Below are 26193 nucleotides of genomic sequence, written 5' to 3'. Positions count from 1 at the left end.
TGAAATAAAAAAGAATGAGTACTTTATTATTTTTCTTTTTTTTTTCTAAAAGTGATTCCGTTATAAATATTAAATAAAAAGTTTCAAGTGAATTAAAGAAAGAATATCACTGATTTATTTTTACTTCAAATTTTTTGAAACATTTCTGCTATTTGTTTTGAATATTTCTTGTCAATAACATTTCTACGTAATTTCAAAGCGGCAGTAAGAATCCCGTTCTCTGGCGTCCATTCTTCTTTGATTATATGAAAATGTTTAATCTTTTCATGTGAAGAGAGACACTTGTCAACTTCCCTGAATGATTTTAAAACCTCTTCTTTAAAAACTGGACTGTTAATGGTTTCTTCACTTTTCATATTTCTTTGGATTGAAAAATCTTCCAAAGCACTCCTATTAATAACAACAAGACCTACAGTGTAATCATAATACTGACTTGCTATTACACAAAATAATTCAACATACTTCGAAGCGCTGTAAACCATTTCGAGTTTTTCGAGAGAGACGTATTCGCCACAGGGTTGTTTGACCAAGTTCTTCTTTCGATCGATGATTCTGATTCGTCCATCTTCTCTGATTTCTGCGATGTCGCCTGTTTTAAACCACCCATCTGTAGTGATTGCCATTTGTGTTTCTTCTGGTCTGTTGAAGTATTCTTTGAACAGTGATGGACCTCGAATCAGAAGTTCACCTTGTGGGATTTTGCCATCAACTGAATATCCCATCTCTTCTACTCCTACTAATTTCGCCTCAAAGTTCGGGTAAAGCACTCCAATAGTACAACAAACAGAATCACCAGGAACCGTGTTACTCACTGGGCCACAAGATTCAGTCAATCCATACCCTTGCATGATATCCACTCCACTTAATATGACTTGCAAATACTCTTGCAAGTCTTGTGAGAGTGGAGATCCTCCCAATATAACACATTTTAATGTGTCTCCAAATATTTCGTTTTTAATTTTTGAAAATATCAATATGTCCAACATTTCTAATAAAGGATAATATAGAAGTCTTGGGCGCATTTGCATTTTGACGTATAACTCCTTTTTAATAATAAAGGCTAATGTAAATAGATATTGTAACACAAAAGAAGATTTTGATATTTTATCTTCGATTACTTTACGAATTCTATTAAACACAGTTGGTACACCGTTCATGAAAGTTGGGTTAAATGCATGTAAATCACATTTGGAGTTATGCATGTATGCTCGTGTCAGTGTTCTTTGGGATGAATATCCAAGAATTCCTCCATTCACTAACACACAAATTTCAATTGTAAATTCAAAGATATGAGCCAAAGGCAAATAACAGATGTAACGTGTTGTCGAGTTGTATCCCATTTTATGGCAGTAACTCCATGTTATCCCAAACAGATTTTTATGTAGTACAACAACACCTTTTGGTTCTTTAGCAGTTCCTGACGTGTAAATGATCATAGCAACATCTTCGGGCTGAGGTGGGTCGTCTTCAAAACTATCACAATTCAACATATTGTTTATAGTAATTACATTTTTTGTAGCTAAATTGTCACAACAAATCAATTGATATTTCAATTTTTTAAAACTCTCAAGTAACAAAATTTTTGAATAAGTCTCTGCTGATACCAAGACACCTTTTACATTATTTTCTTCAAGTGCAATGTTAACAGAATCTATTCCAAGTGTTGTGTATATTGTAATTACAATTATATTTCGACATGAACAAGCAAGTACAAAAGCCATCCATTCATATCTTGTCTCACAGTAAATTGCTATTTTATCCCCATTTGAAAATCCATAATGTGCAAGTCCATTTGCAATTTTGTGTATCAAAGTGTAATACTCCACGGTAGAGAAATACTTATAGTCACTCATCTTATATTTGTACATTATTTTTTCAACGCTTTTACCATCCAAATCACATTGTATTTTCTTTACAGCTATCTTCTCTTCAACATCTCTATATCCTATCAGTTTAGGTTGCACCTTCGTTGGAAAAGATTGGACCAATTCATATAAAGTTGTGTATCCCTGGTCGGGTCTATCTATCAATTTATCTTTACCACATACATCTCTTCTCACTCTTGTCTCTCCTATTTTCTTTTCGCCCACCCACACTCCAAATAGCTTTGTATCCAAAGGGCTAGGACGAATAATATACAGAATTGTTATAACACAAATTGTAATAGTAAGAATTACTTCAAATAACATCTTGTTCATTTTAAAGTTTATACCTTCTTTTATTCCATTTGTTATCTTAATACTAATTTCTATTCAAACACTTTTGTGATGACTATTCTACACTCTTTCTTCGCTATCACAAGTGCCATCTCTTACTTTTGACTACATTAAATATACCCAGACACTGTCTGCATTACTGTCTATTTATTCAAATAGAAACATGTTATTAGTATCTCAAATAAAACTATATTTTTAATTTTTTTTATTATACTTATAGTTATCTTTCTCCAAAACAAACTTTATATTCAACAAGTACAATATTTCCATTTTTTTAAATTATAAATGAAATAGAACAGCTTATTTATAAATTATAGTTTCAATGATATCAACAATCAAATCGTCATATTCCAATACATCCAACCAAAAAATGTCATAAAATTAAAGACTTATAACTCCGTTAAAACACACAGAAAATCAATGGAGTTGGAAGACAAGAATTCTTTTTGGAGTGAAGTTAACTCCCCCACAGAAATTGGTTTTGACCGGGATTTCAGTGATTCCTGATATGCAATTACTTCCCTCCTCTCCTCTTTTCATCACGAATATACAATTCGTGATATAAAAGAGTCGAGGATGGTCGTCCTTATAACATCCAAAAGCATAATTAGTATGTGCCTCCAATATTTTGAACTTAGATGCTCCTTTGATCTTTCCTTTAGTTTTTAATACAAACGCGAATGCTTGTGGATCTGCCGTGTTCAAGTCTTCCGCTTGAATTGTTTTAAATATGACGCCCCCAAATTTGTTTCCTTTCATGTCTTCAACGACAACGACCACTTCTTTACGCCCAACAACTTTTCTATTGAAAACAGCACTTGTCCCCCAGTCGTCGACGTTTGAATCGAAGAGGACATTCGTCACATTCTTGCCACTCCACTCTTTGATTTTACTGACTTCTTCTTCGTCGAGTGTTCCGTTGATAGAAATCTGCTTTTTCTTCGTTTCTAAAGACTTCTCTTTGACTCGGAAAGTGCTGTCGATTTCATCAATTTGGGTTTGAAGAATTTGTTTTTCTTGTTGTGCCTTTTTTTGTTCCAAATAGACCAGTGTGTCTATCAATGTGTTATAAGATCCTTCTTTGTCTTCATACTTCCTAACTTCTTCACTCAATTCGTGCATCAATGCGTCCAAGTCCAAGCGGAGGTCGTTCAAGTCTCCTTTAACTGCCTCACCTTTCGCATGGTAGTCGTTAAAATGTTCCAAATTCTCCTCAGCCACTTTGATTCTCTCTGCAATTGGGATATCTTCTCTATCTTTGATATAAGTAATGTTTTGAGCTCGAATATAGTCGGGCAGTTTGTTTTTAAACGCTGTGCATTGGAAAATGATTTTATTTAATATGGCCTCCATCTGATATCACAAGATCACACAGCATTTCTTTTAATGGCACATTTTAAATTATTGGTTTCCAAATCATAATTACTAGAAGTTTACTACTATAAATATAGCACTTTTTACAAAGCAAATAAATGCGCCACGACGTCAGTCATTTTTAGCTCATATGTTTTTGTTACTGGAAATTGGGTATTATTTCATTTGTTTATCTTTTCATATCTTTTAAAGGAAGAATAGCTTATTGTAATTTATCATACAACTGTAATAAAAACAAAGATCATAATGGTATGCAACAAAACACCATTAATTGAAGTATACAAGATTTAATAGCTTGAAAACTACATTTTTTAGTTTCTTGACATTGTTAATTAACGAGTTCTTTTTATTCATTTTTATATCTTATTCGAACGTTTTAAATTATATTTCTTGTTTCAAACTAATTTTTATTTTTATTTGAGTAAAAAACTCGTTAATTTTTTTAATTCTATTTTACAGTTAGTTCGGATTCAAATGAAACAAGTCTCATAATAAATTGAATTTGTCTCAAAACAAATTAAAATTGCACCTATATTCAATTTTGTTTCAAAACAATAAAAATTTGTCTCATTACTTTGTAATTTGTCCCAATAAAAAACAAAAGTGTTTCAAAATGATATAATGTTTCAAAATAATATTAAAATGTCCTAAAAGTAAAAAAATTTGTCTCATAAATGTGTAATTTTGTTCGATAAAGATTGTAACACTCTTTAAAAAACAATAAAAATATACACACATACTCTCTTTTGATAAAACTTTAATGTTTAATTTATATTTACAACTAAAAAATACTTAAAGAACACCTCGAGCGAGTAATTTTAACGCGACTAGTCTAATGAAATAATCAACACATTTTTCAAATTATTATCATCTACTTGAAACTTCCGGTTATATTCAATAGCATATTGAATATTGTTATTTTACTCTTGTTTATATGACTTAGTATTATCTCAATAAAATTTATGTTTTTAAATATTTAGTGATACATCGTTAATATACTTTTTATATAAAGTTTTTAATAAAGACGGAAAAATAATTGTGTGCCGCTTACACATCAAGTTTTTAAGGTTTCGATGTTATTATTGGAGTTTGTGTTGTTGGTAGTAAAGTTGTTGTTATTTGCATGTGTTGCTTTCAAAAGCATTTTATGATGGTAACTCACCAAGTTGTATTTAATCTAATTGATAATTTAAAAAACAAAAAATTGTTCGAACTTCACGAACAAATTTTACAATTTCTTAAAGTAACATATTTTTTAAGTTGTTCATTATTTAAAAGCAAGTTTTGATTTTTTAAAGTGTTATTAATTATTTAATTTCAAAATCCTTTTATCAAAAGAGAGTATGTGTGTATATTTTTATTATTTTTTAAAGAGTGTTACAATCTTTATCGAACAAAATTACACATTTATGAGACAAATTTTTTTACTTTTAGGACATTTTAATATTATTTTGAAACATTATATCATTTTGAAACACTTTTGTTTTTTATTGGGACAAATTACAAAGTAATGAGACAAATTTTTATTGTTTTGAAACAAAATTGAATATAGGTGCAATTTTAATTTGTTTTGAGACAAATTCAATTTATTATGAGACTTGTTTCATTTGAATCCGAACTAACTGTAAAACAAAATTAAACTAAAAACAAATAAATTACCAGATTAAAATAAAAAAGAACAAATAATAAGATGTTAAGAGTTAACTAGCACTTTTGCATAAGCAAAAAGCTAGTAGCACTCTTCTTATCTACGGCTATCTTACTCATTCAAAAAATATTTTTTGTGTGCAATATCAAGCCGAGTGTTTAACGTGATTTTTGTTTAAAGCTATTTCTTTTTATACCAAAAAAAAAGTTAGGGTTGTTGTATTAAACCATATCAAAACTATATTTTACTACATTCAACTGTTTGTGATTGAACTATTTTTATATGATAATTTAACCATAAACATATAGTTTTATTATTTTATTCAATTTTTCATCGACACCATTTTTTTGGTTTATTTTATCTTTTACTACCAAAACTATAGTAACAATCTAGTAAATATATTATACAAATATAAATAACTCAACAACAGAACGAAAAAAAAAGTATAAAAAGAGCAAACTCGAAAATAACAGAACAAGACTGATAAAAAAAAATTAAAAAATCAAGGAAACTTGAAAAGAAAAGAACTTCAAATATATTTTTCTATAAATGAGGGCACTCGTTTGGTTATTAATTGCTCTGTACATAACTTGTGTATCATCGACTTCGGTGAGTTCATCTGAGCTCGAAGAAGATGTTTTGGTTGAAGACGCTACAACTTTAGAGGACAACACGGAGGAGTTTGAGTTGGAGGACAAGCCCAAACATGCACACAAGCATTGGTATGCGAAACGAAATTGGTGGTTACAGCGCCACTGGTATAAACAGTGGAGACGTCAAATGAGAAAGTGGCAACGCAAGCAACAACGCAAAGCAAAACGGATGTCGCGAATGAAAGAGTCGAATGGCCACCGCTACAGAGACTATTTGCGATTGAAACGCGCTAAACGCACATTACAAAAACAGCTTCACATTCGCTCAGTCGCAGCAATTCAAGCGAAAGTACTTCGCGCGTCTTCTCGTATGGACACGAACAGAAGAATCTTTAAAGGACTGAAGAAGCAAATAGTGATGAAAATCGAATTGATTCAAAAGGAACAAGACCCGAAGAAGAAACAAGAGTTAACGACCGAATTGAAAGCACTTGTCGAACAATCAAAACGAATCAGAAAGATGATAGTCAAGACTGCCGTGAGAGAAGGAAAGCACTTCACTCAATTAATTGCGGCCAAGAAGGCACATAAGATGGTCAAGCGAATTTTGAAAGCAAAGAGAAGAGTCGGTTTGGAGAAAAAGGTTCTGAAGGCCTTGAACATCGCTGACATGAAAATCGGGCGTATCGCAGAGAAGAACAAATACAACGCAAAGCGATTCCAAAAACAAACTGCACGAATGATCAAGAGAATTTGCAAGAGAATGAGACTTGGGAAGAAGACATGTAAGAAGCTTGCGATGAAATTACACGGAAAGGTCAAACACATCTCGAAGAAGATCATGAGAAGATATAATAAGAAGCAAGATCAGTTGAAGAAGAACTTGGAGAAGAGAATCGAAGGAAAGATGGTAAGAAAGACTGTGAAGGGAATGGCGAAGAAGTTTGAACATAACTATCAAGCAATCGCAAAATATCGAGACGTTCTTGATGTCACTTGTAAGATGGATCCGAAGAGTTGTGATTTCTTCAGACGCTCGATGGGTGATATGGTTCCTATGCTTTAAGATACATCTATTCATTGAAGCTATGTTTCATTTGTTATTGTTTCATTACATAATATGTGTTTTATACAATGGTTTAAACGGAAGGAACTTCGTTCTGAAGTTCTTGTTTGGGTTCTTGTGCACTTCTCATGAAAGAGTCAAGACGCTCGACTACAATATGAATTGGTGGGCGCTTCTTGGTGTCGTGTGCCCAACACTCTTCTACTAATGTAAAGATGTCTTCACGGACTTCTGAAGGACGGGGTGGACGATTCCCTTTGTTAACGAACTCTGCAATCTGCCACGTGTACTTGAATTGATTGCCTTCAAAGCACTCGCGCCACTTAATGCCTTCAAGTAAAGTGACTCCATACGCATAAATGTCTGCTTCTGTTTTGTACTTCATATTGCCAAACATCTCAGGTGGCATATACACTGGGGTGCCAACACCTTTTGTGAAGGTCATGTTAGTCATCAACAAATTGATATTTCGCGATGATCCAAAATCAGTGAGTTTACCATTGACGGTGGCTACTTTATTTAAATCGAACACCAAGACATTGTCTGGTTTAATGTCTCGATGTAAGATCCCACTCTCATGCAAGTACTGTAAAGCCTTTGCAATGTCCAACATAATTTTGATTCGCACCATTTCGGCGGGGACACTTTTGTAGAAGTGATCCCTCAAACACCCCAGTGGTGCAAATTCAGTGACGATACCAATGTTCATTTTGGACCGCACACTCCCATAGAAGTGAATGATATAGTCGCATCTGAATTTGTCCAACATCGCAACTTCCTTCTCAAACTCTTCTATCGTCGACGCTTCTATGTTGATTTGTTTCATTATTTTGACAGCAACTTCATTGCCTCTAAAAACACCTTTAAATACCTTTCCAAAGGACCCTTCGCCAATTTGCTTTGAGATGCTAATTTCACTTTGGTCAAGACTCGTCGACATCACAGTCTCCGCATGAATTGGTATGGTGACACCCACCCCTTTAGTTGTTTTAAAGTTGTTAATAGATATAGAAATGCAGTCGTTCACCTTACACGAACACACCGGGCTCAGTGTAACAGTGAATTTGCACCCCTGTTTCCTCTTCAAAATAACGACTTCGGGTTGAACCACAATTGTGTACTTGTCTTCCACAGTCTTGTTCTTCATTTGAATACGAACAGCACTCTTCCCGTAATTACCAATGACAAAACTCGTCACACTTGGCACGTTCACTGGTACCAAATGTTCTTCTGCTTCAAAAACAAGTTCTTTGGTTCCAGTGAAGACATTCTCGACTAAATTGACTGTTAAGTTCTTATCGTTTTTAAGACTGAAAACCATTTTGTCCAGTGCCTTGTTGCGAATCGCATTCCGTAGAACAACAATTGTCATCCAAATAATCATCACTAATATCACTACAAACATGAACACCCCTACAACTACACATAACATGATGACCCACCATACCGGAGTCGACTCACAGTATAACCCATCAGGGCTTGGTTTGTACCAGAACGAACATTTGTCGCATTTATTGCCTTTTGCAGAAGAACATTTCTTAATTGTCGCATACGACGTACACTCCCCTTTCTTATACACAAAATTGTCATGACACATTTGACACGAATTCAAGTCGGAGCACAACATACAATTGTCTTGACATGGAGTACACATTCTCTCATGCAGAAAACTCCCATTTTTACATTCTGTGCATCCGTGTGACACGGATATATCAACAGCACAGTCATGAATTAAGCTCTGGAGTAAGCACTTTCCGTTGACACTCATAAATCGGTTATAATCGCACACCAAACAAGAGTCGGGTTCGTTGCACGTCCCACACTCATCCATACACTTCGAGCACGTGACGTTGTCCAAGTAATATTTGTCGATGCACCGCACACAAATACCATTGATCGTGTACTTTTGACATGTGTTATTTAACACTGTTGATGTGATGCACGTGTTCTCATTCAGATAGGTATTGTCATAACACGACTGGCAATGTGTTGCAGTCCCACTGCACGTTTTACAATTCTTGTCACACGCGACGCAGACATATTCTTCGTTCAAATAAAACCCGTCCTTACATCTAAAACAGCCAGACTGTTGCAAATCAATACAATTGGATATGTGTGTATAACACCCTCCATTCGTCATGTAATACGGACTCTCACAAGCAAGACATTTATCGTTGTTGTAATACAAACAATTTTGTTGGAATGGGACGCAGTGCCCTCCCAAATCTAACACATACCCCTCCGCACACGCTTCACACAACATTTCAGGACTTGTCGTGTTCAAACAGTTTTTGTTTTCGCAACTTCCATCTTCGTTGACTACATATCCTTCTTCGCATTCAGTGCAGAGAATATCGGAACATGTATTACAATGAGTAAAGAGACCAGAACATGGCACACATTCTCCTTGTCGTAATGTGTATTTTGTCATACATGTAATGACATCATACCGACTCAGCAATTTCGCTTGATCTTTATACACACATGACCCATTTCGGCTGACATACCGATTTACATAGTCGCAACTCGTGCAATATCCATATGTACTCACAAGACAATTCGCAAGGGGAGACTCTTGGTAACATACTCCATCCTCTAAACTGTATCCTTGATTACAATTGAAACACCGATTCAATTTCGACTTGAGGCATGTGCTCTGTTTGTCAACGCAAGAACCATTAGTCATTATATACCCTTCTTTGCAAAGTAAACAAGTCGTCTCGGTACACCGAATACAATTAGTCACAGTACACACAATACACTCACTCACTTTTGGGAAGTATCCATCTCCACACTCTAAAAACCGTTTTTGATTGCAACTCAATACCCCATTCTTGAAAATACCAAAGAGACACAATTCACTTGAATTTGATGTCGGGATGATAAATCCAATGTCACTTATAACTATTACTTCAGTGCTCACATTAACTATGAGTGTATTTGGTGTTATCTGGTTACCTGTATAAATGACAAATGCAGAGTCCGCTTTGACATTGTATTCCACAGAGTCCATCACAATACTTCCTTTTATTTGTTCGCCTTTGGGGGTTGTCTTCACAGTACAAGTCTGTGTATAGCTGTATGCCCCATCTTTTTCAGAAATGACTTCAACAGTTTCAATTGTGTCGCAACTTGGTTTAAGAGTAAGTCCAGTAGGAAATGTCACTTCTTGGACTTTACCAGTCACATTACGTTTGAGTGAAGCCTTAGTGGTAAATATGACCTTTGTGTTATTTAAAAAATACGCTTCGACACCAAAGTCACCAATGTACACCTCGTCAACTTCACTGATTATTTTGACACCCGCATATGGACAATGTACTTGTGCAAATGGGTATTCTGCATGATAGAGATGGTCGTCATTCCAAGTTGTTCCAATCAATCGACAGAAGGTTTCAGTCTCTGTCACATTAACAGGGCAATATCTAATCAAATACCCGTCCATGAGACTCAATATTTGGGGGTTACTCAATTGAAAAGGTAACTCTTCGATTTCACTTGTAATTGAAAATAAGTCTGTGCAATGGTCTGTGGGCAACAACGCACCTTCAAGTGTTTCTTGATTAAATGTCAGAGTGGAGACATACATATTAATAACTGAATACCCACTCTGTCTGTCTGTTGCATCCACTGCAAACCCGTCAAAAGTCCAAATGGACTCGTCAAAGAGACAATCATCGTTGTCATAATTAGTGTCTGTACACCTCTCAGTTAATATAGACTTTGCCGCTTTTTTGAATACACACGTTTTACACACTGCAAGTGTTGATATCATCACTCTTGTATAATCTCTCATGTCAAAGACACTCTCTTCTGTCATAGTGAATTGAGCCATTGTTATATTTGAACCTTCATGGATATTAACTCTACTTCTCCCCGCCATAGAGACACTATAAAAGACTGTTCTAATCGTTGTGTATATATCAATCACAGAGTCGTCGTACATCTTTGTGTTCGCCATTTCCACTAAACTCCTACCATATGTCAAGTTATAGACAATATGGCTGTTGTTGTACATCACTACGTTCATTCCTTCAACTTCAAAAATAAAGATATAATACATCACAAATCTCTCGGTCAATTCGAGTAACGCGTTGTCGTGCATTATCAGATTTACAACCTCAAAAGCAGTGTCATTCCCAACATGAATACACGAGTTGTCAAACATGTTAATATCAAGTCGAGTGATCCCAACAACACCATTTGTAGTCGTATCTGCAAGAACATTCATTCGTCCTCTTCCTTTCATAGTAATATTATAAACAGATTGTGCTGTTCCATACACGTTTATAATGCCATTGTCTTGAATAAGAAACCCTCCATCATAATATGTCTCTTTAAATTTGAGAGATACAGTCCCATCTTTCTCGATGTTACAAACAGCATCATCAGAAACACTGAGTTGTGTATCTTTCATTAGAATTAACCCACTCACACTCATTCGACCTTCTTTAGTCAACATGAAGTTGATTTTTTTATCGTTTATATTATCCAAACGTGAGTAATAGACCATTGCTGTATCAGTAATGATAACATCATTTGTGGTAATGGTTGTTTTTGAAGGGATTATAGCAGATGAATTCCCAGAGAATATCACCTTTGTTGAAGCGAGCAAAGTTTTTGTCGGATACGAGTTGATATGAGAGTTCAAATCAAATTGGCATGACTCAAACTCGATGATTGGAGTGACCAGAGACGCCGAATTAAAAAGAAAGAGCTTCGTCCCAATGAAGTGTATAGTATTTTTAGAGTACACACTCGCTCCGTTCAAGTAAATTTCGGAGTCGATGATTGTGGCACTACCAAATATTCGAAAGATTTGTGAAGTTAATAAAGTCGTGTTGATGTTCCTCAGTGTAATATCTTTGGTAAATATGACCTCCACACTCGAGTCAAAGATGATTGTGGGAAATGCAAAAATGTTTTGCTCTTCTTTGAGTGTCACGTGAGTGTTTTTGTTGAAGTGTATGCCACCCGCTGTATCAAACAAGCCTTGTTCTAACGTGAGTTCTATAACATCTCCTTCAGCCACAAGTAACACTGGAGGGGTTTCAAATTTGGACACACAGTCTTTTGTGAGCGTAAACGAGTCGTACACCAACACCTCGCCACACCCATACTTTTCAATAGCAGTTATCCCATTTATTTTATATCCGTCCCTACAATAAGGGCTTATAGGAACGCATTGGGATGCGGCATGTATACCTACTATAAACAGGAGTACAAGCAACATCGTGTGGATATCGTGTTTTTAGTTTTCATAATTCCCAAGTTTGAAAAGTGTTTCCTTGCATCAAAATATTTGTTTTGTATGTTGGACAGTTCGAGGCCACATTTTAAGGATAAAAGCCATTTTGAAAATACATAAAGTACCAATAATCCATTTCTTTTTTTCAAAACCACTAAAGATTGCAACAGCATCTTCGCCTTTTGAGTAAGAAGAAACACTATTATATCGTCTTTTTAATGATTATTTGTAGCAAATAATTATAAATGCCTTATTGGCCAATTATTAATTTAGTAAGCCAAATTATAGGGTTTCTTTGTTTAACAAAATACATCCAGCGACTGGATTGTTTTATCAATATAGTTTTCTGTACTATAAAATAACCAAACAAAACAAATTCAAAACGTGTTGTCTGTCTGTAATCCAACGAACCGTCTTTTATTCGACAGAATAAACAAGAGAAAAAAACTAGCTAATGGCTTTGTATTATAAAATATTATAAATATATTAATATAACTAGTAATTTCTATAATAAAAAAAAGGAAAAGATTCAATTATTTTTTAATTACAATAGAAAGGATACTTAACCTAAAAATGTAAATCTCCAAAACAAGAATAACAATTGAATCTATTCGTCAGTTTTAATACTTATCTGAGCACTTGGTCGAGAGGAGACTTCTCCTCGAGTGTGAGAAGTGGCTTGTCCTCTTTTTTTGAAAGGATGTATTTATAGAACATCCCATTTTGAGTGATCCCAATGACATTGATGAACTGTATTTGTGTGCAGTAGAAGAAGACCACACTTAACACCCCACTCTCCATTGTACATTCGCATTTACTATACAACCCATTGTCTTTCATAAGAGCAGAGAGTCTCGATGGCCTCGAGTAACACTCTTGTTGTTCTCCGATTCCATAAATGTGGACGGTCCCCCTATTAGATGTTGTAACCAATAAGTCCGAATTTGGTGAGAAGTTCATTGAGAACACATCTGCCTGTCCTTGACCTCTTCTGAACTCGATTATTTGTCGTGTAGTCTCCAAGTCCCATACCCTTATTAGAGTGCCTTGTGCGCTTGCGGTGACGACTGTTTTGCCGTCTGGTGCACATGTTAGTGCAGAAAGTGAGTGGACGTGCGCTTGGAATTCTTTTTCGGCTTGCGTCTCTAAGTCGACGATTTTGACACACCCTTCATTTTGACCAGGAACAACTATCCGCTTCTTCTCAAACACACTGACGCCAATGATCCCTTTCCCATTCATTCCAGTGGTGTACTGGTACAATGGGTGAAGGTCCTTGAAGTTGTACACATACACTTTTCTATCAACAGCAACAAACAGATACTCTTTCTGTATCTTGATCCCACGGACCTCCGTTGGATACTCTAGAACACCAAAAGGCTTCCCTTGATAATCGTCCCATATAATTACCTTCTTTGTGTCATACGCAGGAGTGGTCCCACCTCCGACAAAAGATAACATATTCGACTTGTGGAAGAGTTCTATAATGCCAACTCCGCCTCCCAACGCTATTTACGTCACTTTTTGTTGGTTTATATATCGACTGAACTCTAGCATAGTTATAATTAAATTATGGTTTTCGTAAAGTTCAGCTAAAGCAGAGGAGAACAAACTCCGACTGAACCGCTCGCGAAACCACCCGTTCTCCATACCAAATACTCGAAACCCACACGTCGTTCCTATTGCAAAACACGTCTGCTCTTGGTTGACTGTGATGGTTAAGATTTTGGCTTTGATCATTTTATTGCTATTAAGTTTAAAGTTCTAACTCATTCATTTGGGCGATTCTATATAAAATTAATTTTAGTTTGTTATTCTATGTATTTAAAATTTGTTTTCTTAGAGAAGTATTAGTTATTTGTTATTAATTAATGATATTTTATCTACGTTTTAATACTTCATCAAAAAGTGATTGAATTAAAATATTTTTTTTTTTGATAATAAATGTAGTTTATTATTTAACTAATTTTACTTCTTGTTTTTTTAGTGTAATTTTTGGGAAATTATTTTTTATTATATATAATTAGTATATAAAAAATAAAACATTTTACAATAAAATTATTTATTTCAAAAACAAATAAAAACATTTTAAAAATTTTTTATTAAAAAGTTGTTAAAATGTAAAAATACAAAACAATCACAACACAATGACAATGAAACTATATATATAGTACAACCAACTATAAAACTCTGATTGAGTTGCAACAGATTGTGTAGTGATTATATATGAGTGAATTTTTTCAACAAGAAACTTCAAAATCCACGTCATGCCAAGTATCCACTAAATAAAAACGAGCCATTATCTAATTAGAAGTATTAATGCCAATCATCACTAGTATTCTCGACAACGATTTGTACAAATTCACAGTGAGCAATGGATACTTCTGCCTCCACCCATATGCCTCTGGTGTTTTTTCATTCCGTGACAGAAACCACATGGACTTCCCAGACGGCTTCATTTCTGCGCTCCGCGCAGAGATCGACGCTATGGCGGACCTCAAACTGACACAAGAGGAGGAAGTTTATTTGAGAGGATTGAAGTACCTCCCACCCACATACATTGAGTTTTTGAAAGGCCTCAAATTTGATCCGAAGGAAGTGACAATGTCTCTTGAAAACAAGAAGTTAGTTATCGACTGTAGTGGATACTTATATCGAATGACATTATGGGAAGTCCCTATTCTTGCAATAGTCTCGGAGCTCTATCAAAAGATGACTGGACACAAGCCTGACTGGGAACACATCAATAAAGTGACTGTCGAGAAGGCAAAGACTTTGACAGCGGCTGGGTGTATATACAGCGACTTTGGAACACGACGTCGGTTCTCCAAAGAAGTTCACGAGAAAGTTGTTGAGCTGTTGAAAGCAAACTCTGGAAAGAACTTCATGGGCTCTTCTAATGTCTTGTTGGCTATGAAACACGATTTGGTCCCAATTGGAACACACCCACATGAGTGGATGATGTACTATGCAGCTGCATATGGATATAAAGGAGCTAATACAAAGGCGTTGACTGACTGGAGAGACTTGTATAGAGGAAAATTGTGTTGCGCGTTAACAGACACGTTCACAACTGACGTGTTCTTCAGGGAATTCACGCGCCCACTCGCAACAAGTTTCGATGGAATTCGACATGATTCAGAGTCTCCATTTGTGTTCGCAGATAAAGCAATAGCTTTCTATAACAAAATGGGCATCGACCCATTGACCAAGAACATCGTCTTCTCCGACAGCTTAAACGCACAGAAGGCTGTTGACTTAGAAAATTACTGTAAAGGAAAGATCAAGTGCAGTTTTGGTATTGGAACTTCATTCACGTGTGACACGGGAAACGACAACAAACCACTTAATATCGTGATGAAATTGTTGAAAGCTAAAGAGTACGACGAAGATCAAATGAGTGGGTGTGTGAAGCTTTCTGATGCCGTTGGAAAGCATCTTGGTGACGAAAAGGATGTGATGACCTGCAAACTCTCACTTGGCATTAATTGAGTTCATTTTAGTTTTATTTACTATTTAATATAATACATTTGTATTACAAAAGAAATTATAATTGAATAACATTTTTATCATAAAAAATCTATTATTCATACGAAATTCAATTAAATAACAACACACAGCAGTCATTGGTTTTTTAATAATTGGTTTTGCACTTCATTACACACTATTTTAACTTTAAAATAACCAACTCCGCTTTTTAGTTGTGAACTTATAATGGAAACACAAAGTAATATGACCATTGGGAAACTCCCACCCTCTGTCACTATAACTCCAAAATGTGGGAAAGTAACCAAAACTGCCACACGTGCTCAAAATGAAGCACCAGAAGTACGACATGTTGGTAAAGTTTCGAAAATACACACCGCTCCTGTTGTCGAAACACAAGAAAAACAACCTGAAAAGCCAAAGTGTGGGAAATGCGGGAAGAAAACAACAGTGAAAGTAGATGAGAATATTGAAAAGGTTGAAAAGGTTGAAGAAAGTACATTACCAATTCAACCCAAGTTTGGGAAGTGTTGTAAAGTATCAAAAGCAAAGATTGAAGAATCACCCAACAGTAATGAAGTCGTTGCACCCAAACCAACTGATAAAATATCAAAAGTGAAGACTGAGAAAGTAGACGACGTAAAAACAGGCAAAGTTGGTAAACGAAGTACTTCAAAACCAAAAGGAGAAGAGCCTGAAAAGCCACAAGAAAACTCGGAAACAGTCGAATCTGTATCTTCGAGTCGACCAACACTGTCGGGTAAAATTTCCAAAGTGAAAGTTGAGAAAGTGGCTGAAGAAGAAGAAAAAGTGGAGCGAAAGGTTATTCTCAATCCAAAATTCACTGGAAAAATTTCGAAGAAGAAAGTCAGTCCTGTTCGCGAGACGCCACTTTGCGACTTAAAACTTGAAACTCCTGACAAGCCACAACGTTCAAAAGTACCAAATGAGCCACAGAGAACTGACGATGGGGAGTATATCGTCTTGACCAGACATTCTTTTAGAAGGGATGAAAAGACTGGGATGATCAAAGAGTACTCCACAAGTGCACAAGACACTCCAAAGACAGTAGAAAGGTTTTTGAAAGGTCCCGTTCAAAATGCTGATTTAGAATATTTAGTATTAACAAACTATTCATTCAGAAGAGATGAAAAGACGGGGAAGTTAGTAGTTTTAAATGACACCTCCAAGCAACACGAGAAAAGTCTGAAGAAGACAACTCGTCGCAAGAAAGTAGTTAAAAAGATTGTGAACGACAAATTAGTCCAAAACAGACTTGTTTCGAGTGAAGACAGTAAGTTCGTTGCTACATTCTTTGCTCATAAAGGGTGTAAGATCGCAGTTGCGTCGTCTTCATTTGTACAAGGAGAAGGGTATGTCGCTTCACTTTCGAACGCGGAGTACCCCGTCACATGTAAGAGTGCGTTTAGACGATCTGCAGAGACCGGCGCACTCGTTGCTCCAAAGTTCGCACAAACTGCAAAGAAAGTTGCCAAGAAGAAAACAGCAAAGAAGAAAGAAGTTAAAAGAGCAACTGCGGAAGACGAGAAGCGATTTGAGGCCGAGTTTAAACCAATGGTCACTGTTGTTGAACCAGAAATCGAGCAACCCGGCTATTACAGAAAGATCAAATTTGATACTAAAAAGTACACTCGTGACGAGACTCCCATTTACTTAGGAAAGTGCTTCCGCCGAAGTAAAGTGGATGGCAGTGAAATTGAATTTAAATACGCAACTCCACTCGATGAGGATACCAATACAAAGACTGAAAAAAGTCCGTCGCCAAGTGCGCCAAGTGGAAAGACGGCCAAAAAGGTAGTGAAGGGTGCCACTTCTGGGAAGATGTGTAAAAGTGCCAAAATAGTGAAGGGGGCTGTTGTCAAAGAAGAAGTCGAAAAAGAAAGTGTGCCTGTGGTTTCTTCTGGTAAAGTTGCCAAAAAAGTAGTGAAAGGAGCTACCTCTGGAAAGTTAGGGAAAGTTGCAAAAGTGCATATCGTTGAAGAAGACCAAGAAGAGAAAAAAGAAGAAGTGGAAGTCCCATCTGGTAAGGTGACCAAAAAGGCATCAGGGAAGGTCGGGAAAGTAGTTAAAGGACATGTCGAAGAGAACATTGAAGAAAAGATTGAAGTGTCTCAGCCAACAGGAAAAGTGACTAAGAAGACAACAGGAAAGATCGGTAAAGTGGCTAAAGGACACGTCGAAAAAAATGTTGAGGAGCCAGAAGAAGAGGTTTTAGTACCAACAGGGAAAGTTGTCAACACACACACACAAGTCGGTAAAGTAGTGAAGCGGTGCGTTGTTGAAGAAGAGCCCGAGGCCGAAGAAGTTAAAGTTGAAGCGCCAAATATAAGTGGAAAAGTTGGGAAACGAGTAACTAGTGGAAAGGTGTGTAAAGGACAAACCAAGGTGTTAGAAGAAGCCTCGTCTCAAGTTTCTGCTATTGGAAAAGTAGCAAAAAAAGTATCCGGGAAGCTTGGGAAAGTAGTGAAAACAATTGAAGAAGTCGAAGAAGAGGACCTTCCATCACCTGGGAAAAACGTGAAGAGCGCAGCAGTGCCAAAGCGTGTGAAAAGAAAAAAAGTGACTGAGTTTGAAGAAGTGAAAAACTTTAAGACGTTTACTATGGAATATGACAATTACAAAGAGTCTGACGTATCAGAAGAGTGATATTCACTTATTAAACTTTTCATTTTTTGGGTTGAAGTTTTCTGTTGTTTTGTTACACTTTTAATTTTACATCTGAAATGTGAAGCAATTACCGTGTTAAAACGTGTGGGTTTGCCTTTTTATTATTTGCTTTTTGACTATAGAAAATCGCACTGCCAAAACAAACCAATTTTGGTAAACAAATAACTTGTGTATTGAGTCAAATGTTTTAGTTCGTAATAAAAAGATTTGTAAGTGTAGGTTGTTGTATTTATTCAAATACTGAAGTACCAAAAAATGCTTTGTATTTTGTGAAGAGCTCTCTTTCACTTTTTCTGGTCGATACAAAACTTCTTGTAAAAATAGAACAACCAAACACAGTTAATTAGAGAACATGAAAGTGTTATTTGTTTGGTTTCAGAAACTAGATCAACCTTTCTATTAATAGAAAGCTAATGTCCAGTTTTCTTTTTTTGACCATTTCCATAACTGAATCAACTCCAAGAATCCGTCGTACTGTTCGAAATGTACTTTTTGTAACTTAAAAAGAGTATATAAAGGTTCTTGGTAATCTGAATTTCACCAATGTCCACTCTCATTAACTTGTGTAAAGCATTTGCAGGCGAGTCTCAAGCAAGAAATCGTTATTTGATCTATTCAAAGGCTGCTGCCAAAGAAGGTCTTGATGTGATTGCCAAGCTCTTTGTAGAAACTGCTGATCAAGAAGGTACCCACGCCAGACTTCTTTTTGAGATGATTCAATCCCTTAAGAAGGAAGGCCAAGAGACCCCGAAAATTGAGGCTGAAGTTCCAATAGACTTTGGTGACACTGCAACCAACTTGATGGCAGCAATTGCAGGCGAGACTTATGAACACACCATTATGTACCCAGAGTTCGCCAAAGTAGCCAAGGAAGAAGGACACACTCTTATTGCTACTAAGCTCAACTTGATCACTAGAGCTGAAGAAAACCATCATGCTAGATACCAAAAGATTCTTGACGAATTGAAAGCCAACAACCTTTACAAGAAAGACTCGAAAGTTTTCTGGGTTTGCAGAGAGTGTGGTTTCATTTTCGAGGGAACTCAAGCTCCAAAGAATTGCCCACTCTGTGGTATGCCGGGTGATTATTTCAGAATCAAAGTAGACATCTAAGCCACTTTCTACTTCTTCATTTATAGTTTATAATAATACTGTTTATAGTTTCTTTAAATGGTAAATAGATAATGTAATATATAAATACATACATCAGTTAATTCGCATCTTCTTCCTTCGTTTCCTCTTTCTTTTCTTCCTCTTCTTTCTTTACCTTTCTTTCTCGTATCTTTTTCATGATGTAACGGGGAACAACCAACACAGCAGTAACGAGCATAGAAAGACCAATTAAAACCACAAAAAGACCACCCCAAATGAGTACAGTTGCGAGGGTGAAATTCGCCTTTGTATATGTATCCGTCCAGTCAGCACGAATGTTAACAATAAACATAAATATCAACGCAGCTGCAACCATGTGACAATTTCTTTTCTTTATAGATGAGTTCCTTTTATATGATGTTGTAATATACTGGTCGAACACTTTGAAAAAGAAAGAAATTTCTTATTAATTTGTTAAAAATTTTTGTGAGGAGTTACGAGTAGTAAAACTCATCAAAAAGATATGAATGGAAATAAGACAACATGTTTGTCTTTTTGAAAAGTTCTAATTTCTTCTACTTCCCTCATCCGTTTTTCAAAACCAAAAATGTTTTAACAATTTTAGCTTATATGATATATAATATTTTACTTATTAGCCATATTTAAACTATACTTGAACGTTTATTATACTATTAATAATATTATTTTTTTTTCAAAAGACTTTTTTTCTTTAATTTATTATAATAAATTAAACTATTTTATATTATAATACTGGCGCTACCAATTATGCAAATATATTTATTATAATTATTTGTTAATAAATTAAAAAAACAAATTATAATAAAATATATAGTAAAATAATTATAAATGAACTACTAAGTTATTTCAAAAGAGCAGCGAGTTGACCGGCTTCGTTCAAGTCGTCGACGTCCTCTGCGTTTCCGATGCACTTCTCTCCGTTGAACAAGAGTGGCCAATCAGCCTTTCTCCCACTTTTCTCTTGTGCAAATTTTCTAGCTTCTGGATCGACATCGATGAACTTGATTTCAGGTTTCTTTTTGGCAAGGATCTGAACGATGTTCTCAAGGGATGTGTTTTTCTTTTGTACGACGTTGCCACCAGTGGATGAAGTGTAGATCACAAGCGACATTTCTTTTTAATATCAAGTTCTTTTTCTTTATATACCACAAAATAACAAGTTTTCAGATTGAAATTAATTGTACCATATTTTTCCTATTGTTATTAATACCATAATTTTAAAAAAGTACCATTAATTCTCGTTTAATAAACTATAAATAAACTACTGAGGCTTACAGTGTTTTCTGAATATGAAGTGCACTCCCCGTTGCTTTTCGAGAGGAAGATGTCGAAGAAAAGTCACTGAGTCGCGGACATAGGGGAGTTCAGCTCCCAGTTTTTCCCAAACTTTAATTCTTTCGATGTCTTCTTCTGGAATAACACATTTACTGAGCAATGCAGTGTTTGCGATGACCCCAATTGAATAAGCCTCATTCCCACATTGTCTCAATTCTACGTCTTCTTCACTTACAGCGATTTTACCTTCAAGACGTCTTACGATCGCTCCACAGAATTCGTCAGTGTCTTTTGCTAACAAATTTAAGATGTAATTGCTTTTCTCTGGGAACATGTCGAGGTAGAGACACGCCACTTCACTTTTCGACTCATTTATGCCTAACATCTCAACAGCAACCGTCTCAAAACTTTGTTTGTTGTCAATCAAATACGACGACCTTAGTAATGCAAGACGCGCCCTCACTTTATTCAATCTTTTTGCGACTTTGTACCACCTTTCAGCACTCTCAAACGCGCTTGTGTAATCATTTCGTTCAAAATGTGAAAGAACTAACAACTCGTACACATCGTCGTCATTTCCTTCTTCGAGTGCTTTCAAACAGAGTGAAATTGCTTCTTCGTACTTTCCTTCAAAAAAAGCGTCTTGTGCGTCGCAAATGATATCCTCCACGTCTGCCATCCACCGAGTTATTTATTTAAAGTTCCAAAACTATACAAAACCTTCAGATATTTTATAGTATATTTTATAGTTCTTTAATTATATTTTTATAATAAAACCCGTTGTAAGATACACAACCAGACCACTGCTAAAGAAGAAAACAGTGCAATTAATATTGAGAAGGAGCCGACTCCTTTGTGCACGGTTCTGAAATCACACTCATAGCCATGAGTGCAGTGATGAGTGTACACAAGTCGGAGTGTACCGTTTTACTAGTTTGTAAAGCAACAGAGTACTCGAGACCTTTACCAACCGCCCTTGTGTTGATTCTGACATGTGTAGTTTTACCACGAGTTCTCTTTGAAATGGTAAAAGGAGATCCTTTAACACTTGTGCTTTCTCTCACTAGAAAAGTGCCATCAACTCTTCCTTCTAATTGCGAAACAGCTTCTTCTTTTGAATAAAAAGGGAACCACCAATCCGAGCCATATGCTTCAACCATCTTTTTGAAGGCATCTTTGTTGTTGTAAAAGTTCCCAAAAGAAGCCGTCAAATATTCAAATCGTTGCAAATCGACTTCGTTTGAAATTCCGACGTTCTGTTTTAACAACTGAATAACAGTGTCTTTTGGTTTGAAAGCCTTTTGAAGCGCCTTCACAAAGTCTTCAACAAGAACACTGTCCTCACTTATCCCTTTCTTCTCAAACGTCTTCTTCCACCACTCGGAGGCTGTCGCATTTCCAAGTGCGCATTCCACTTTCAATTTTTGGACACTTTCAGTGAGTTGGTTGATATCCGGTCTTTTTTTGCCATCGCTGTCCCAACAAGTAGCTATCAAGTCCTCGACTGTTCTTGGAATTTCGATAGAAAAACGTCCCAAAGTATTCTGTGCATACTCAAGAATCGCCTTTTGACTACTATCTTTTCCATATTTCTCTACAAAGGTAATCGGCAAAGTCGGTCGGACTCCTCTTTTTAATTCATATATTAATCGCTCTCGCGTATCAATTTCGGGTCGTTCACCAAATGGGTAGCCTTCATAGAACAGTTCCCACATCGTGATACCAAGGGAATATATATCAATCTCTTTACTATATGGATGAGTTCCGTCGTAATCCATAACTTCTGGCGCACAGTATATGGGTGACCCTTTGTCTTCATGTTTCGACTCTTTGACACTCTCTGCAAACCCAAAGTCGCACACCTTCACTAAAAAGTTCTCGTCTAACAAGAAATTGGCGGGTTTAATATCTCTGTGTATCAAGTTGAGTCTATTGTGGAGCCACTGTACTCCAACACAACACTGATGGAACAAATCAAATTTAAGAGAAAGATCAAACTTCTTCTTTAAATATTCAATTGGGAGAGTGTCTCGGTCGTGTACGAAATGGTCCAAATCAGACTTCACAAACTCAGTGACAAATATGGGGTTGTTCCCATCTTTTGAAATCCCAATGAACAGTACCACGTTTGGGCTGTGTGACTGTTTCATCAATTCCATTTCTTTTCTGAAGGATGCTAGAACCTCCCTACTTATCTCGTCTTTGGGCACTTTAACCGCAACTACAGAACCTTTCAACCGAGCTTTGTAAACAATGCCAAACGAACCTTCCCCAAGAAAATCATTTTCGGTGTCTATTTCTAAGTCCTCTCGCCTCAAGTCAATGGATTCGTCTTGCATCTAGTGGTCAAGGATTTTAATTTTGATTGAGGTCATGAAAAAGACAAACTTTTTTTTGTTTTTAAGTTTGTGTACAGTTTTTAATCGATGTGGAGTGGTTTTCATCTTTAAAATTAAAAAAAGTGTGTATTCCCATTTCATTAGAAAAACGAGTTTACATTTATTTTAGGATATTCTATCAATTATTGGAGGTATCATAATAAGTAAATTTTAACACAATAACACAACCTACTTTTGAATCTCAAAATTATTTTATAAATAATAATAGTAAACTGCTCGTAGCATAATTAACATTTACATTACCATAATAATAGTATTTAATTATTTTATATTTGAAGCGAGATAATGAAAAAAAAAACGTTTTACCAAGATCAGTAAGAAATAATAACACTCGGAGTGACAATCAAATAAGTTCATTGTTGAGAGAATATCAACTTAAAAAACTTAACAAATAAATTCATTAATATTTGACTATGATTTAAATTCAATTATCGTTGTAATTCGAGTAAATTACAATTTAAAAAAAGTTGCACTTATACTTTATACATAGTAATTCATTAAAACAATTTGATAAACAATTTTAATTTATTTTATCTGTTTTTTTTTAATTTGATTTATGGTAGATAAATATATAAAAGTCATAATTTATTTATTAATTTTTAAATTATTAAATTATATAGTAAAAAATGAAAAAAATTTACTTTTATAAGTAATATTCAAAAATAAAAAATAATGTTATAAAACTTATTTAAATATAATTTATAATTCTACAAAATATATATTTTTTTAAAAGTCCAATAAAACGATTTTTAAACTCCACTGAAAATAAAAGGTTAATCATAACACTTTATGATAAAAAGATCACTTTTGCAAGTATTGGTTTTATTTTTCTGATCATAAAACAGTATAAATATGAAATTCATTTCTTCATGTAAACAACTTTATGATAAACATGTGGTCTTTGCCTTTTAAATGTTTTTTATTTTTTCTGATACATAAGTTGGACAGTTTTTTTCTAATTTTGTAAATTTTATGTTAATTTACAAATTATAATTCGAAGTTAAAAACGTTGTTTTGAACAGTTTTATCTTTTAAAAATACCAAAAAACTTGAAAAGGAAAAACTCAGTAAGAAGCCATGACATTGGCGGTTTTCATATTAACCCTTCAGTTTTTAGTTGATGTTAAGGGAGAGGATTGCTCTCCTCCATTTGAAGTGGTCTGTAACGCAACTTGTTTGTTTATATTGTTCGAAACCCTTTTACCCAACATCGTTATATAATTAAATTTTAATATTTCAAAGTATCTATTTAAATAACCCACTGAAAGTTATTGTTTTCATACAACTTGTAACAAAAAGTGTTTCACTACATCACTGGAAACGCGTGCACAACACTTCAATTCCCAGACTATCAAAATGCGTTTGAATATAACAACTTGTGTTTAACTCCAGCACAATACGTGACTTTCAACATTTCAAACGACTTTTTTCTTGCTTTGTTTGTCGATTATCTGAATACAATTCAAATTTCAATGATAAACCCAATTGTGTTATCCATTGACACAAATGCCACTTTTGACTTTGAGTTACTCAGTGGAGTGTATGGGAGTCAAGTTATTTTTGTATCGGACTTAACAACCAACACAAACTCAGAAGTGTCTTTCTACACAATCGGAGGAACGTCGCTATCAATAATAACATCGTCATTTATAGCAAAAACAAATATAACATTGACAACACAACTCTCTTGTAATAAAGGGACATTCGCTGGGTCCTCTTCTATATTTGATATAAAAAGTGTGGTGTTTAGCGAACTTTCGTTACTGTCGTTAAACTCATCAGAACTGACCGGAAGTGACTTATTGTTGTGGGCAAGTTCCGCCCAATTTACAAGTAGTCGTATTGTTTTTTCGAGTGTGCTTCTTGTTGCGTCCAATATGATTTTCTTCCAAAATTCAAACATACACGCCGATGCATTGAGTTTGGACAGAGACTCTTTTATGGAAATAAACGGGGAGTCACGCGTTTATATAGAAAGTGTAAATATAACAGGAGAGTTGAGAGATTACTCTACTTACCCAATTGTGTTGGGACAAACGTGCGGAGAGTGCTCAACGGAAATCGATCAAGTTGTTATTAAATGTGGAGAACAAACTGTTAAATATGGAAAACCTGTATTTGTACAATACACGGGAAATGTGCATATTGGAAGTATACTGTTTGTTAACATTATTAACTGTGTTGATTTGTTCTCGTTTCCCACAAACATCACTACCGGTTTTTTGAATGAAAACATTCAAATAATAAACGAAGGGAAGACCGTTAGATATTGTAAAAATACGTTTGATAAAAATGTCATATGCACTTTGAATGGTACAAAATATTATACAGACATTGGTGAACAAAACAACGAAAGTTATTCATTTAAATATCCACATTGTCCTTGTTTTGGGGATGATTGTATTATAGAAGTTCCTCTTGATTTTAACTCAACGTTTGTGGAAATAGGCGATCATCAGATAAACGCTGTGATTCGTGGAAATGGAAATCTGGATTTTAGCGTACCTTCACAATTTGAACAGAAAGTAACCGGAGAAATCAAGTCACTTAAAATACAATGTAGTATTACATTTAAATTTGTATATGACACGGAATCGATTTTGTTGTATGAAACAAACAACCAATTCACTCAAACTATAATGATAATAAAAAATGGTGTCAAGTTTACAGTTAAATGTATATGCAATAATTCACTTCCAACATGTTCATTTAAAGCTAATGATCAATTGGAGATTTATCACAAAGACGGGTTTTTTAATATTGGCACAAACAAATTTTCTGTTACAAGTGAGTCAATTGTGTATATCTCAAGTGATTTAATCATACGTGATTCAGTGGGCTATTGTTTTCAATTTTACTATGAAAATTATTCGATAAAGTGCAACAATATTTGTTCAACATGTCAAGAGTTGAATACGTCTTCAAATACATGTCAAACAACAAAAGGAAATCTGCATTGCTTGTTCTGTGAAAATGGTGTTTGCATGACATGTGAAAAAAATTACTTTTTGTATTTCCAGAAGTGTGTACCATGCGTGTTACAAGAAAATTGCGCGTCGGTTCACAGAC

The 26193-nt window shown here is 35.2% G+C and overlaps 11 protein-coding genes across 11 annotated transcripts; 5 read left to right on the top strand and 6 right to left on the bottom strand.

Annotated features, from left to right (window-relative positions):
* Window positions 1-125: 125 nt before the first annotated feature.
* EIN_296550 (long-chain-fatty-acid--CoA ligase, putative) lies at window positions 126-2198 on the bottom strand (the record flags this gene model as incomplete). The annotated part of the gene is made up of 1 exon (XM_004185643.1): window positions 126-2198. The coding sequence occupies one exon, from the start codon at window positions 2196-2198 to the stop codon at window positions 126-128; it is 2073 nt and encodes a 690-aa protein (XP_004185691.1).
* A 435-nt stretch (window positions 2199-2633) lies between these two features.
* EIN_296540 (hypothetical protein) lies at window positions 2634-3569 on the bottom strand (the record flags this gene model as incomplete). Its single annotated transcript, XM_004185642.1, has 1 exon — window positions 2634-3569. The coding sequence occupies one exon, from the start codon at window positions 3567-3569 to the stop codon at window positions 2634-2636; it is 936 nt and encodes a 311-aa protein (XP_004185690.1).
* Window positions 3570-5787: 2218 nt separating this feature from the next.
* EIN_296530 (hypothetical protein) lies at window positions 5788-6897 on the top strand (the record flags this gene model as incomplete). Its single annotated transcript, XM_004185641.1, has 1 exon — window positions 5788-6897. The coding sequence occupies one exon, from the start codon at window positions 5788-5790 to the stop codon at window positions 6895-6897; it is 1110 nt and encodes a 369-aa protein (XP_004185689.1).
* A 73-nt stretch (window positions 6898-6970) lies between these two features.
* EIN_296520 (protein serine/threonine kinase, putative) lies at window positions 6971-12130 on the bottom strand (the record flags this gene model as incomplete). The annotated part of the gene is made up of 1 exon (XM_004185640.1): window positions 6971-12130. The coding sequence occupies one exon, from the start codon at window positions 12128-12130 to the stop codon at window positions 6971-6973; it is 5160 nt and encodes a 1719-aa protein (XP_004185688.1).
* Window positions 12131-12772: 642 nt separating this feature from the next.
* On the bottom strand, window positions 12773-13885 carry EIN_296510 (WD repeat domain phosphoinositide-interacting protein, putative; the record flags this gene model as incomplete). Its single annotated transcript, XM_004185639.1, has 2 exons — window positions 12773-13653; window positions 13759-13885. The coding sequence occupies 2 exons, from the start codon at window positions 13883-13885 to the stop codon at window positions 12773-12775; spliced, it is 1008 nt and encodes a 335-aa protein (XP_004185687.1).
* Window positions 13886-14464: 579 nt separating this feature from the next.
* On the top strand, window positions 14465-15637 carry EIN_296500 (nicotinate phosphoribosyltransferase, putative; the record flags this gene model as incomplete). Its single annotated transcript, XM_004185638.1, has 1 exon — window positions 14465-15637. The coding sequence occupies one exon, from the start codon at window positions 14465-14467 to the stop codon at window positions 15635-15637; it is 1173 nt and encodes a 390-aa protein (XP_004185686.1).
* Window positions 15638-15877: 240 nt separating this feature from the next.
* Window positions 15878-18298, top strand: EIN_296490 (hypothetical protein; the record flags this gene model as incomplete). The annotated part of the gene is made up of 1 exon (XM_004185637.1): window positions 15878-18298. The coding sequence occupies one exon, from the start codon at window positions 15878-15880 to the stop codon at window positions 18296-18298; it is 2421 nt and encodes an 806-aa protein (XP_004185685.1).
* A 564-nt stretch (window positions 18299-18862) lies between these two features.
* On the top strand, window positions 18863-19432 carry EIN_296480 (hypothetical protein; the record flags this gene model as incomplete). Its single annotated transcript, XM_004185636.1, has 1 exon — window positions 18863-19432. One exon carries the CDS (start codon window positions 18863-18865, stop codon window positions 19430-19432), a length of 570 nt encoding a protein of 189 aa, XP_004185684.1.
* Window positions 19433-20711: 1279 nt separating this feature from the next.
* Window positions 20712-21404, bottom strand: EIN_296470 (hypothetical protein; the record flags this gene model as incomplete). The annotated part of the gene is made up of 1 exon (XM_004185635.1): window positions 20712-21404. One exon carries the CDS (start codon window positions 21402-21404, stop codon window positions 20712-20714), a length of 693 nt encoding a protein of 230 aa, XP_004185683.1.
* Window positions 21405-21552: 148 nt separating this feature from the next.
* On the bottom strand, window positions 21553-23064 carry EIN_296460 (carbon catabolite-derepressing protein kinase, putative; the record flags this gene model as incomplete). The annotated part of the gene is made up of 1 exon (XM_004185634.1): window positions 21553-23064. One exon carries the CDS (start codon window positions 23062-23064, stop codon window positions 21553-21555), a length of 1512 nt encoding a protein of 503 aa, XP_004185682.1.
* A 1137-nt stretch (window positions 23065-24201) lies between these two features.
* On the top strand, window positions 24202-25944 carry EIN_296450 (hypothetical protein; the record flags this gene model as incomplete). The annotated part of the gene is made up of 3 exons (XM_004185633.1): window positions 24202-24298; window positions 24472-25911; window positions 25937-25944. The coding sequence occupies 3 exons, from the start codon at window positions 24202-24204 to the stop codon at window positions 25942-25944; spliced, it is 1545 nt and encodes a 514-aa protein (XP_004185681.1).
* Window positions 25945-26193: the final 249 nt, after the last annotated feature.

The sequence above is a fragment of the Entamoeba invadens genome, assembly GCF_000330505.1.
Source record: "Entamoeba invadens IP1 unplaced genomic scaffold scaff_1105074725273, whole genome shotgun sequence".
Taxonomy (NCBI): Eukaryota; Evosea; order Mastigamoebida; family Endamoebidae; genus Entamoeba; species Entamoeba invadens.
This window is presented reverse-complemented; position numbering and strand designations above follow the sequence as displayed.